The sequence below is a fragment of the Lissotriton helveticus genome, chromosome 3_1, assembly GCF_964261635.1.
Source record: "Lissotriton helveticus chromosome 3_1, aLisHel1.1, whole genome shotgun sequence".
NCBI lineage: Eukaryota > Metazoa > Chordata > Amphibia > Caudata > Salamandridae > Lissotriton > Lissotriton helveticus.
The window spans coordinates 810,390,836-810,405,013 of record NC_136061.1 but is presented as its reverse complement, the minus strand read 5'-3'; the positions used below and the strand labels follow the sequence as shown (position 1 = coordinate 810,405,013).

The 14,178-nt window shown below is 43.0% G+C and overlaps 1 protein-coding gene across 2 annotated transcripts in view; it reads right to left on the bottom strand.

Moving 5' to 3' along the window:
• Window positions 1-444: 444 nt before the first annotated feature.
• Window positions 445-14,178, bottom strand: part of SAAL1 (serum amyloid A like 1) — a 268,183-nt gene continuing 254,449 nt past the window's right edge. Inside the window, exon 14 of one of the 2 annotated variants that reach the window (XM_078681081.1) lies at window positions 445-784. In XM_078681081.1, coding sequence (XP_078537207.1) covers window positions 692-784 — 93 coding nt within the window. In that variant the 3' untranslated portion in view covers window positions 445-691. The remainder of the gene's footprint in view (window positions 785-14,178) is intronic. The other variant, XM_078681082.1, reaches the window with a different exon arrangement.

Sequence of the window (14,178 nt, the reverse complement as noted above, 5' to 3'; positions counted from 1 at the left end):
CCTCGTCGCCACAAAGATGTTATAAAGGAGGGTCCAACAATTAGTTGACTGCAAGTACTTTATTAACAAGAGTTCAAATAACGATGCCCCCAGCTTGTCGGTGCCGTGGACAGGCAGAATTCTCAACATTCTAATTCAGCCTTCGCCTGTCAGTATAGGACCATACCAAGTGCAGTATGAGGGGCGGGGGTGCGGGGAGCAGAGGAATAAACTAACTAAGGTTACAACAGGTAGGCAATGGAAAGCAAGGCTATCTATACCGAGGGAGGCACGCAGACAGTTCCAGTAGCAAGTAAGACGTTTTTAGTTCCACCACTAGGTGGTGCAATTCCATTATGTTAATAATGTATGGAGCCAAAAGGGAGTGATAATTTTCTCAAAAACATAATCTGTATCATTAACATCAAGATCGAGCATGTATGGAAATTAGGAGAAAACAGAAAATAAATATACAAAATATGACCTTTAATACTGTACAGTGCTGTAAGGAAGTCTCTTATTTGTTTACACCGAAATGTTTCTACTAGTAACTCTTGAAGAAAAGTACAGTGACAAATAAAAATAGGAAATTCCATACATAAATATTTATTTGGCTACATCCAGGTATCTTGCAGGTTGTCAGAAGGCTCTTATCCGGATGAATGAACCGTAATGAAAATTACTGCTCCGTAATAGTAGGAAATTCTTTTGCCTAAGTAAGGTCTCTTAAACTGGGAAAATGATTCTCCAATGTCACCGCAAGTTTTTTGTCAGCTTCATGCACAACCTTTATGAAACTCTCCACCTACAACAAAAATGAGTTACATTCAGGACAGGATCAACTGCATTGTTTCAATCTTAAAAACTTTTTTCATAAACATTATGTAAGATTAGTAGGGCACTTGGATACATTACAATATTTCTGATCTTGATTCTCCTAACTGCAAATCTTATTTTTAACAACTATGTCGGACTCAATGACGTACACCACTTAAGGCAGAAAAACTAACAGAATCCACACATTAATATCCCGTACTTTGATCAGCAGATTACAAAAAGTTCTGAAAACAATGCAAGAATGAGTAAATAGCATAGAACTAGGACAGGCATGACACGGCTTCAGCAGAAACACCTTAATCATTCAGAGGACATAAGAGGACATGAAATGACGTCATGCTGCCGTTCGCGGCGCTGAGAAGGTAAATGAGAGACAAGGGGGGCGGTTTGGAGCTTTAGGTAAATTGTTAGGTGAAAGGGAGTAATTAATCACTGTATATGTGGGTAAAACTAAGGATGTTTATCTTGTGAGCTAGAAAGAATGTGAGCACAGTGGGGGTTTTACTTTTAGAGTTCACATCGGATGGTTTCAAGTTTAATGAGGGTGTGAGTGGAGGCAGAGTAACGAGTGGGGCTTTTCACACTTAGGATTGGTTGAGCAGTCAGTTGAATTATTATTTTTTCATTTCATTGTAGTGAACCCCTGACGAAGAATTGTAGATAAGATAAGACAAGATATCCACCATACACAGAAAGTTCGAGCCCCAACCCACCGACCTCCACAGCTTCCTCACACCAACGGATGCCTCGCTGAACAGTCACTCACCACATGGGAACAGATCACCACACAGAACACCACAGCTATCATGAACTCTATCCACTACGGAACACCCACCGACCCCTGCCCCCACCACCTCTTCAACCCAGAGAATAAAGATATCAGCCGCCATCTAACCACCATCAAACGCATCCATCGCCACAACCACCTTCCCGATGCATGGAAACACACAGAAGTCAGACCTCTTCTCAAGAAACCCTCCGCCGTGCCGAGTGAACTCCAGAACTACAGCCCCATCTCGCTGCTCCCTTTTCCCACCAAAGTCCTCAAGAAGGTCATCAACCAGCAGCTCAGTGAACACTTGGAGATAAACAACCTACTAGACGCCGCCCAATCCGGTTTCCATGACAACCACAGCAACGAGACCACCCTGATTGTCGCCACTGATGACATCGGCACCCTACTCGACAGGGGAGATTCAGCAGCCCTGATCCTCCTTGACCTCTCCGCAGCGTTCAACACTGTATCCCAGACACATTCAGCAAGATACTGCACCACATCGGGATCCAGGAAAACAAATTCAGATGAATCGCATTGTCCCTCACGGAACAAACTCAGAGAATCCGCCTACCTGCTTCACCTCGGGAACCCAAGATCACCATCTGCAGTGTTACTCAAGGTTCATCCCTCAGCCCCACCCTCTTCAACACCAACATGACACCTCTAGCTGACATTGTCAGAACTCACAATCTCAACATAATTTCCTATGGCAACGATACCCAGCTCATCCTCTCGTTCTCAGAAGATCTCGCCACCACAAAGACCAATTTCCACAACTGCATGAAGAATGTTGCCAACTGGATGAAGGCAAACAGTCTGAAGCTTAACACAGGCAAGGCTAAAGTGCTAATCTTTGGCGACAACACCTCCCCTTGGAATGACACCTGGTGGCCCACTCAACTCGGACCCACTCCTACACCAACAGACCACGCCCGCAACCTCGGCATCCTCTCAGATAGCAAACTCACGATGAATTGAAAGATCAATGCAGTCTCCTCCATCTGCTTTCACACTCTTTACATGCTCTGAAAATCTCCAAATGGCTCCCCATGGGCAGGAGAATAACAGTCACCCATGCCCTAATCACCAGCCGGCTGGACTATGGCAACACACTGTACGCAGGAACTAACACCAAACTCCTGAGAGGACACCAGACAATACAGAACTCAGCAGCCAGACTCATCCTCAACCTACCCAAACAGACCCACATCACCCCAAACCTCAAGAACCTCCACTGGCTCTCTGTCCAGAAAAGATGCCAATTCAGGATATTATTGCATGCCTGCAAAGCCCTCCACGACCAAGGACCAGCATACATGAACCACTGCCTGAACTACCACCAACCATCCTGAGGCCTACACTCCGCCACCCTCGTACAGACACTGTGCACCCGCCAAAGCCACAGCAGAGACCGTTCCTTCTCAACTCTCGCAGCCAAGTCCTGGAACTGCCTCCCCTTCACCTTTGAACATCACAATCACTGGCGGACTTCAGGAAGAGACTTAAGACCTTTGCTTTTCGACTGAGGCCAACAACCTAGCGCCTTCATAATCTTGGGGGTGAATAGCAGCGAAGAACAAATACGGTTTGATTGATTGATTGTTTGATCATTATATACTGATAAACAAGCATTTGACTCATAGGATGTATGACTGTAGTCTTCACTCTCCAACACTTTCAGATTGATCATTATAAACTGATAAACAAGCATTTGACTCATAGGATGTATGACTGTAGTCATCACTCTCAAACACTTTCAGATTGTTTCCCAGTAGTACTTAAGATGCCGTAGCAAATACAGTTTAACTTAGCTACTTACACTTTATAGGTTTATAGTGGACGTGTGTGCAGACCTAGCATACTGTTACAGCTTGTATAGGAATCTTTTTATGAGTATACTGCAAGTTGTGGACCACTTAAGTCCATTATCAGGGATCTTTAAAAGTATACATCATGGGTGTGTTTATTTCAGAGGAAAACAAACTGCTGCAATTGCTGCAAATTGATGGAATTAAAGTGGATACAGCACTGCAGGGTAGGCAGAGTCACACTGCTTATCCGCAAAGTGTAAATTCAAAGAGACAATTATCATTATTGTAGGAAGTATTAACAGAAATTGAATTCAAGACTACTCACAGGGACCACATCAGTCTATCGAAGTATAATAGGGATCAGACTTGTATGATCAAAAGAAATTAAATGGGAGGCTCGTCTAAATTAAGAATTAATAGAAAATGTAGTTTTCTGTGACACCATTTCCTGATGCACATAGGTTGTTATGAATATGTGTGATAGTGAAAACAGAGTTTAATTAATATAAACATGAAATAGCAGCACTGTTAATTATACAATAAAAGCAATAAGCTAATGTACAATAGGTGACCATTAGCAGTGCAAAATACAATGGGAAAACTGCATTCAATAATGAAGCAAGGTCCCTATCAGAAGACGTAGTAAGGTCCAATAGTGCAGCAAGCAAAAAACCAGCACTCAGACCCATCAACCCACGCCCTCCACAGTAGTAAGGAACCACCCACCCGGAAGTGTACATAGAGCAATACTATATGATGGTGCTCAACCCAATGTTACACAAGACCTGCGCCAAAATCAGTGGGCAAACACAGCAGTGGAATGCTGCAAGTCAAGCTAACGGTACAGGTAGCAACTATGCTGGGATCCACTAGGGACAAATAGTGGGCAGTAGGGGGAACCCCTAGTCAGCAACATCATCTTCACTCTCGCACCCGTCCTCTTGAAAGTCAGCCAAGACGGTGTCCCAGGCTCTTGCAAACTCTATGGGTCTCCTACACTGATTTGCTTCTCGGAGCAAAGCAATCCTTTCCCACGACGCCCAGCGCAATACAGCTATAATCCAGCCATCTAAACGGGTGCCCTCAGTGTGTTTCCAGAGCATAGTAATTCCATGATTGGCCAGAACCAATGCAAAATCAGGAGCGGCCACTCGTTTTGCAAAGTGATGAGGCAGAGGGAGGGGGAAGGGAGGGACACACACACAAAAACAGAATTGTAAATAATGAAAAATGCACTTACTTGCTCCGACGACCACCGCCTTCCTCCTGATCCTCACCTCCTGGATGTCCAGAAACTGCTGCACACTGGGCAGGCTTCCAGCTCCCAATCCCAGAGCTGCTCACATACTGGGAATACTATTCCCAGCATGTGAACAGCACTGGGATTGGTCTGAGCGCCTTTGTTCCACTCTCAGACATAGACTGGGAGATTGTGTTGGTTAAGAAAGGAAAACCAAAGGGGAGGCTCTCCTTGCCACTGGAATCAAGCTATCTTGGCTGATGATGACTGAAAGCCCGAAACAGGTCCTAGGATGCTTGTTTCCAGTCCATGGAGAACCTGGCTTGGCAGTTCAGGCTGGACTGTTCCCATGAGGCACAGGGTCAAGACTGATTTGCATTTGGCTGGGTTCAAAATGGAATTGCATGGTGAGCAAAACAACGATGGATTTAGGCCCAGATCTCTGTACTGGGTTGAATGGATGACATTGTTCTGCATTCTGTCCATCAACTGTTGTTTTTGCATTTGTCACCCCGAGTGGGACAGGTATGCTCAGACGTGAGTCCCGTGCTCTCCATTCCACTGGAATCAAGCTATCCAGACTGATGAGGGCTGAAAGCCCGAAACCGGTCCTAGGATGCTTGTTTCCAGTCCAGGGAGGACCTGGCTTGACAGTTCGGGATGGACTGTTCCCATGGGGCACAGGGTCAAGACTGATTTGCATATGGCTGGGTTCAAATTGGAATGGCATGGTGAGCAAAGAAAACGATGGATTTAGGCCCAGCTCTCTGTGCTGAGGTGAATGTATGACATTGTTCTGCATTCTGTCCATCAACTGTTGTTTTTGCATTTGTCACCCCGAGTGGGACAGGTATGCTCAGACGTGAGTCCCGTGCTCTCCATTCCACTGGAATCAAGCTATCCAGACTGATGAGGGCTGAAAGCCTGAAACCGGTCCTAGGATGCTTGTTTCCAGTCCAGGGAGGACCTGGCTTGACAGTTCGGGATGGACTGTTCCCATGGGGCACAGGGTCAAGACTGATTTGCATATGGCTGGGTTCAAATTGGAATGGCATGGTGAGCAAAGAAAACGATGGATTTAGGCCCAGCTCTCTGTGCTGAGGTGAATGTATGACATTGTTCTGCATTCTGTCCATCAACTGTTGTTTTTGCATTAGCCTGTGTTGGTTACACATCATACAGACTGCACAAATATAACCCATCTAAATCTCCAGAGTGTTGGCACCAATGCAGGCTACCTGGCATGCTGCTGTCTTGCGGGACTGCCTGAAACTTAAGGCTTACTGTTTGCAGGTACTTACAGACATTAACACTACTTCGACATGGAACTTCCCAAATGTTCAACTTACATAGTTTTGGGGCTCCCTAATGCTCTTACCATTCCTCTTAGGTTACGGCGGGCAGACAAAAGTACCGAACCCTGGGCGCAGCCCTACAGAATATTTTATCTAACTGGGGCACAGGGCAGATTCCCACACACTTAGGCTGGTTGCATCGTCTGAGGTACATAATAGGGATGGAACACATTACTCTCGCCTTATCCAACCAAGGTGCATCATTTCCCAAACTGTGGGGTCCCTTTTTGACCCTACTGACATCGGAATTTCGGGAGCTCACTAGATCCAAATACCTACGGCTCTTGCGACTGCCCGAGGCCCCTACTGCCCTTGCCTAGGGGCTGCAACGGAAGATAGATCCTCTAAGGGGTAAAGCGCTGTGATATCCTTTGGGATCTTGTTCGCACTATATAAAACTTTATAATTAATAAATAATACCGCACAGGAGACAACAGGCCCTGTCATGCTGATGTAACATTATATTTTTCTCTCTTTCCTGTTTTTGCTGATAACACCAATAAAGAGATTTAAACCATAAAAATATACTATAAGGAGGACCGGTTAGTAAAGAAAGGCTATTTAGAAGACAGAATTGAACAAGCCGGGAACAAATCACAAGAAAAAAATGTTTTATTGTGCAAAACTTTATGTCCCCGGAAGCAAGTCCCAGATGTCAAGAACCATCAGCTTGAATGGTGCGAGCAGCTGCAACAATTCTTCCATGATAAGATTAAGAACATCCAGGAGTCTCTCTGGCAGCAGGTTTCCGGAGGATGTGAGCTTAGACAGTATCTATGCAAGTTATCTTGAGAATTCCATAGGGTCTCTCCAAATTTGATCCTATTTCTCTGGAAGATTCCCTGATAGCTATTCAAAGCCTCAAGTCGGGCTCTCCGGTGTACCCTTGCCCCCCTAATGTATCGGCACTTGGCGCAAGAGTTATTAACCCTCTAGTCAATAAACGCTTGAATGAATTGCTGTTATCAGCACTGGTACCCCAGGCTTGGAAGCAGGCTATGACCCTGCCTCTGCTAAAAAAAATCTCAAGCAGACCCAGCCGAATTATCGAATTACCGACCCATATCTTTGCTCCCAGCTCAGTCAAGTTTTGGAGAAACATGCCAGCTCTCCCAAAACTTGGAAAGCAACAATTTACTACATCCTAATCAGTCTAGCTTTCGCCTAAGGTTCAGTACAGAGATGGCACTAGTGGAGGTGGCGGATTACATTAGGAGCATCTTAGACTCTGGGGGGAAGGCATTGCTGATAATGTTAGATCTTTCAGCGGCCTTCGATACTGTTCCCCATGTCACTCTACTGGACTGTTTCAAAGATATTGGAACTGGGGGTATAGCCTTAGACTGGTTGATATCATTCCTTGACAAGGGGTCAGCATCCCTCCTTTCTCGTCGGAAACGTGTGGTTTGCAAGTACCTCAGGGCTTGGCTCCAAGCCCTACTTTATTCAACATCTACCTTACTCCTCTAGCTCTACTTGCGGGGGCCTTGGGAGCAAAATTAATTTTATATGCTGATGACACACAACTATTGTTTTTATTGGACTCTAATGCAGGGTTCCCTGGTGAAAATTTTAGAACCTGCTTGGCAGCTGTCTTCCACTAGCTAACATCTCATCAGCTCAAATGTAATGCAAAAAAAACCAGAGCTGTTATTTTTTGAAGCGTAGGACCAGGAATCAAAGGCAATCTTTTTGGCCAGCCAAAATCCCCTTTCCAGGGCGTCAGGTGAACTCTGTGAAGAATTTAGGTATTAAATTTGCTGATGGTCTTTCATTCTAACCGCAGGTGAGCACAGTAGTGGGGTCCTATTTCGATTACTCTGCATCTTAAGAAATGTTCTACCTTATTTGTCCTTCTCAGACAGGAAACCGGTGATAAAGACACTGAGGTCACCTAGGCTGGACTATGGCAATACCTTTTATCTGAGCCTAACTGACTACCTTATTAACAAATTACAGGTGGTCCGAAATACGGCAACAGGTACTCGCCTGGGCTTGCCTTTGAGAGGGCACGTGTCTCCGCACATAAGGGCCATTCATTGGCTCCCGATAAAAAAGAGAATCTTATATAAGACTCTCATTCTGGTCCATAAAGCCCTTAATCAGACAGGCGCTGGATACCTTAGGGCACACATTAGTTTGTATGCTCCCTCTAGATGCCTTTGTTCAGCCAAAGTTTTCTTAGCCAACACTATAGGCGCACTAGGGCTGGGGCAGTTCCTTCTCCTTTTTAGGTCTGTCATCTTAGAACAAACTTCCCTCTGCAATTCGGAGCATTACAGATATTTCTTACTTCAGTAAAATACTAACCAAGTCTAAACTGATTAGGCCTTCTACGTGTGCGTGGACAGAGGTGCATAGCGCCAGGACACTCCTTGGAGTAACAGAGCACTATGTAAATACCTGTTCATTCATTCATTCATAACTTATTTATGACATTGTAAAGATGTTTTTTATAGGTGCTTCGTGTACATGAGTGGACACTGCTTGAGCCTAGTCCACAAGTCAATGCAGGAATAGTAATTCTAATCTTGGGTAGGAAAGGGAACTTCCCTCATCATCTGATGCTCCTAAAACCTTTGTCGCTCAGGGAGGAATTCTAGATTTTACCTAAGGTCTTTGCAAGCAAAATTGGATACACCTGGATCATCAAAGTGTATTTATGAAATGTCGGAGATCTATCAATCAATCTATGAAGGTAATTTTCCAACTTTAACAGAGAAGGTGGAATCTTGCCACCTGCAGTTGCATCTTAAGATGTCACAAAACATTGTGGTAGCTTGTTATGGCAATACACAATTCAAGTCCTTCAGCATGATTTGGAACACACATCTTGTCACTGGTTAACCTGTACTATAACAATAACACTGCCGGATCAGTCAGAATACAAAGAATGTACAGCATAAAGAACACAACACATTTCTAGAAACATACAACAGGGGTGCCCATGTCGCCTTGATCTGCAATAACCATTGACCCAGAGGCACATCAAATGAAGCTCAGGCATAACGATGGGGTCATTTAGAGTCGTAATCACCTGTTAGTGTACACAAAATGTCTTGCTGTTCACATTTCATAAGGCCTAAAACTGCAACACACTGTGGTTAATGAATACACAGATTCCTTGCAGAATTACATATATTGTTGCTGTACTGTCATAGTATAGTCAAGGAATTACAGAACCCTAGCCTTGATGACAGGAAATGACTTTAAAAAAAAACAAAAAAACATCAGTAATATGATGTTTGGAATAACCGGTTGTTACTTCAGCAAATTCAGGTGTTCGTATCGTCAGCTCTGGATTCCAGAAAGTAAACCCTCTCTCATTTGTTTTTAGTTTGAACCTGAAGATATTCAAGACCTGGTGTCAATTCTGACAAGGCCAACCAAGGTGTAGCAACTCCATCAGACAGCTTGCGTTGTCTGACCAGGCAGTTCGGGCTGGATTGTTCCCACATGCAAAACTGATTTGCATATGGCTGGGTCCAAACAAACCATAGAGAGCCGGACCCTTGCAAGACGTTAGAGTCCAAGAACCAAAAGCTGAAATTACTCTTGGTATTCCCATCCCTTACCCCTGGAATGGTGAAGCAACATATCTTTAATATTAAATCTGTGTCACACCTGGAACCCTGTTCGTGAGCAACTTTACAGATGGTAGCTAGTATTGTGACTCTACCTCTCTCTAATTTGATGAATAAAGCTATTCTTTCCGGGTGTTATTACCTGAGATGGAAGGAGGCAGTGATCAGGCGCCTTCTAAAAAAAACAAAAAACAATTTGGATAAAGAAGGATTGTAAAAACTACAGCCCAATCACGCTGCTGTCGTGTCCGGCTAAAATCCTCGAGAAACATCTAAACTGACATTTAACCCCTTCGATGCTCATGACGAGCTCAGCTCGTCATGCAGTACACTGCTCGTGTGCTCATGACGAGCTGACCTTGTCATGAACGATGGGAATCAAGAGTTTGCAGCACAGCAGGAAAATCTCCCTAGCAGCCAAGGTGTTAATGGAATTTGCAGAACAGTAGTGATGGCTGGGCAACTCTCAGTTCAGTTTTAGGAAACATCATGATACTGAAACTGCGTTAATCTTAGCCACGGATTATAATAGGCGATTAGTGGGGGCAAGGCATTGCATTGGTATTTGGGACTTCTTGACCTATCCGCGGCGTTTGATACTATCTCTCCCTCGATGCTGATTGATCGCCTTCAAGATATGGGTATCACACAATAGGTCCTGGCCCGTCTGTCCTCCATCCTTAGGAACTTTTCACAAAGGGTGCTGTTACAGCATTTCTATTCGGAGGTCTCCACACCCTGCCGTGTGGAATACCGCAGGGCTCATCATTGAGCCCATGCTCTTAACCCCTGTGCCTCCACTTGCGGCCATAATTCTGGCTTTTGGTATGTATGCAATATCATATGCTGATGACACACAGATCAATGTGTTGGTACCAAGAACTCTGCTGACACTGCAGATCATTTCTCTCAATGCATGTAGGCAGTCTATATCCTTGATGAGACGGATATTTCTGAAATTAAATGGCAATAAAACTGAGGTGTTACTCTTTGGCCCACGCTCTTTGAGCTGGAATAGCAATTGGTGGCCAGACACCTTAGGTATATGTCCCGCCCCAGCTGAGAAGGCCAAAAATCTCAGAGTAATCCTAGATACTGAACTCACACTTAGTGACCAAGTAAATCACACTGCGACAACCTGATTCTGGCTCATAAGGATGCTTAGGAAAAATGTTCCAATTATCCTCCTGCCAGCACAAAAGCAGGTTGCATTAGTTCTGGTCATGTCCAGATTGGACTCTTGCAACTCCCTCTATCTGGACTCAAATAATAGCCCTCAGTATAAACTGCAAGTAGCACAGAATGCGCTTGCTAGAACAATTCTTGATATTCCCAGGTGCCAATCCTCTACTGTGGAGTTGGGGACCTTACACTGGCTCCCCATCAGAAAGCGCATTATGTTCAAAGCAATATGTTCATTTAATAAGGCCCTTTTTCACCACAGTCCAGCTGGGATTAAAGATATGTATCACTGGCATATTCCAGGTAGAAGCCTCAGATTGGCACAGCGTAACCTGCTTACTGTGCCAAGAACCCGAAAGAAGAAATGGGCAGATAGAGCTTTCTCGGTTGCTGCAAGCAGACTCTGCAACTCTCTTCCACAATGCCGGAGGGCTATCCAAGAGCTGATGCCTTTCAGAAAAACACTCAAAACCTGGCCTTATACTCTGTAGGCTGCATTTCCTTTTCTCTGGTTAACTTACAGTGTTTACCTCGGGACGGCCGGCTATAGCGTCTTGATGCCTTCGGGTAATTGTCATGCTCTATAAAGTAAAAAATCTAATCCGATCAATCCATCAAATCATAACTCGAACCACACAACAGCATTTGGATGCCCCTTAGTATCATGCTACACCGAATTCATTGCTAATCAATATCAAGACACCACTCCATTTAAGGAAATAGAATCACATCGGTTTACCCATACTCAACTATAACATCTGTTATCACTATACCCTCATAGCACCATGAAATTTCTTTCCAAACTTATGCTTACTATCTGTCCTTTGTTCTCTTTTCTTGTTTTCTAAGCTATTTTTACCTACTTACTGTCAGAGTGATAGGTCTAACACTATCTTGGCTGTACGACCCATACACAACTGCAATGAAACACACGGGCACTTCAACACATAATGTAAGACAAAAGGTAGGAATGATCATCAATATACTGAACCACCTGAAACAAGGTCTACCCTCACTATGTGTAAGACCTTTCCCTCTAGCACAACAGATAATTGTGATGCCCAATAAATGCATAAAAATACTATCCTCGTTACAAAACGTCTAAACCACCCTGTTAAAAAAGATCACCAATTACTAATATACACTTAAACGCAACATAACCATCCTACAGGAGGTTAAAATAGGTTGCCAGGAATCCCAGACCATGCACAAACAATGGATCCAAGAGTCGATATGTTCCCTAGCTAATAAAAAGAAAAATGGTTGATAACCCTTATATCTAACAGCAAATATAAAGATAACTGAGTGCAATCACAGAAAAGATGGCTGATCACTAAAGTAACAATAGACAATAAGGACCTATATATTGTAAGTATATATGACCCATGATTTTGGATGAACCTCAATAAGAAAATATGAGACAAAGCAATTCTTATAAAATCCTTGGGGTGAGGGGTATAAACTACAATCTTCCCTAGAAAACCATATTAGACAGAATCTCCTTCTGCAAATACTGACCAAACAAAGCCCACACACAAATGAGAAACCTTAGTGAACAAAACCAAGTAAACAACAAATGGTGACTGAACATTCTGACCGGAAGTGCATCACTTTACACTCCCACTCTTACAGCACACTATTCAGAATTGAGAATACATTAATAAGTCACTCACTGAAAAATCGACAAACCTAAAAACTGAACAAATACTATTCTTAGACCATGCATGCATCTCGATCAAAATAGAAGTCAATAAAAGTATACATATAGAAAGGACTTGGAGAATGAATACTGAAATACTAAATGACAAACCAGCCCAAGACCGCACCCAAAGAGCCATTAAAGATTTTTTAAATAGAAATTAATACTGCAGAAGCCTTTCAGAAACCGTGTGGGACTCCATAAAGGCATCAATTATGGGAATAATTATTACGAATATGTCCAATAAAAATAAGGACATTTCGAGAAATTAAACGACTTAGAATGCAAACTGGCTTTCACCAAAGACAATAAAACATTATGCAAACTAAAACCTCTGAAATGTGAATATTTTGTAATAATCAGCAACAGAGCTCATATCTGGGTGGATAACATTAAGGCAAAACATGGATAGAACAAAATAAAGGGAGAAGGGTCCTTGCAAACCTTTTAAATACAAGGAGAACAGAAAGCAAATTACTGCAATAAAAAATAATTTAAAACTCACACAAACAGGACCCCTAAACATCCTTCAATGCCTTAAAGACGTTGTCTCCAATCTACATAATCCCCCCCCGAAAAAAACATTAAATGATTGCCATACCTTTCTTGACAAATGTACCCTCATTATCTCACATACCTAACCACCAACTTAATTAAAAAATAGAGAAAGAAGACTTTGTCAGAGCAAGTAAAATACTAAAAGATGGGAAAGCACTAGGTCTGGATGGTTTCCTTCAGGCTTCAACAAGAACTTTCAGGAATCACTGTTTCAACACATGGATAAGCTATTCACTAATTTTGATAAAAGAAGAAAAACAGAAAAGCGTGAGAAAATCTTCTGATGAGGCTGTAGTTGTCGTATACAAAGAAGGCAAAGACCCTTAGAAACGATAAACTATAGAGCTATCAAATTAGATTGAAAAAGATATGCAAAAATATTAGCCATACCACTAGAACAAAATCTTACAGATGAATGGAAAGCTTTTAACCAAGTATGGTATTCGCTGTATACAACTTACTTCAGCTCATGTGAGAGTTAATGGCCACTTATCTGGGAAAGCAACACTGGTACAGGTACTAGACAATGTTGTTAACCTTACACTTCCTACTTACCATTAAACCATTACGAGTCGCCTTACTCTTCACCATAAACTTCAAAGGTGTTACATTTACATCTAAGGCGTATAAAGTTGATGCTAAAGCAAATTACATATTTGTTCTTTTCCGAACAAACTGGAATTGTCATATAAGAAATTTTAAACATAAAATGGAGAAGCATCAGGATCTTCTCTACATCGATATACATGTCAAGTCTTCACATTAACCCCTTCGATGCTAATGACAAAGCCAGCTCGTCATGGCCGTTACCTGCGCTACGCGGATGACGAGCTGGCTTTGTCATAAACAGCGCGATTTTGAAAAATCAGCGCACAGCGGGAAAACGCGGTAGCGCGGTAGAGGTTAACTAACCTAATCCACCCCATCAACAGTAGAAATTACTTGACACAAATGGCAACCAAATCAAATCAAATATCTTGGTACAGCATTTCAAAGTAACACAGAAGAGACTAGACAATACATCGAGGATACCCTGCTAACCAAAGTTAAAAACCTGAAGGACAATGTCCCGGGCACACGTAATTGGGATCCATATCTAGTTATGAAAGATCACGTATTCAGACAGAATCTGTGGTCCACACCAGAAGGATGATT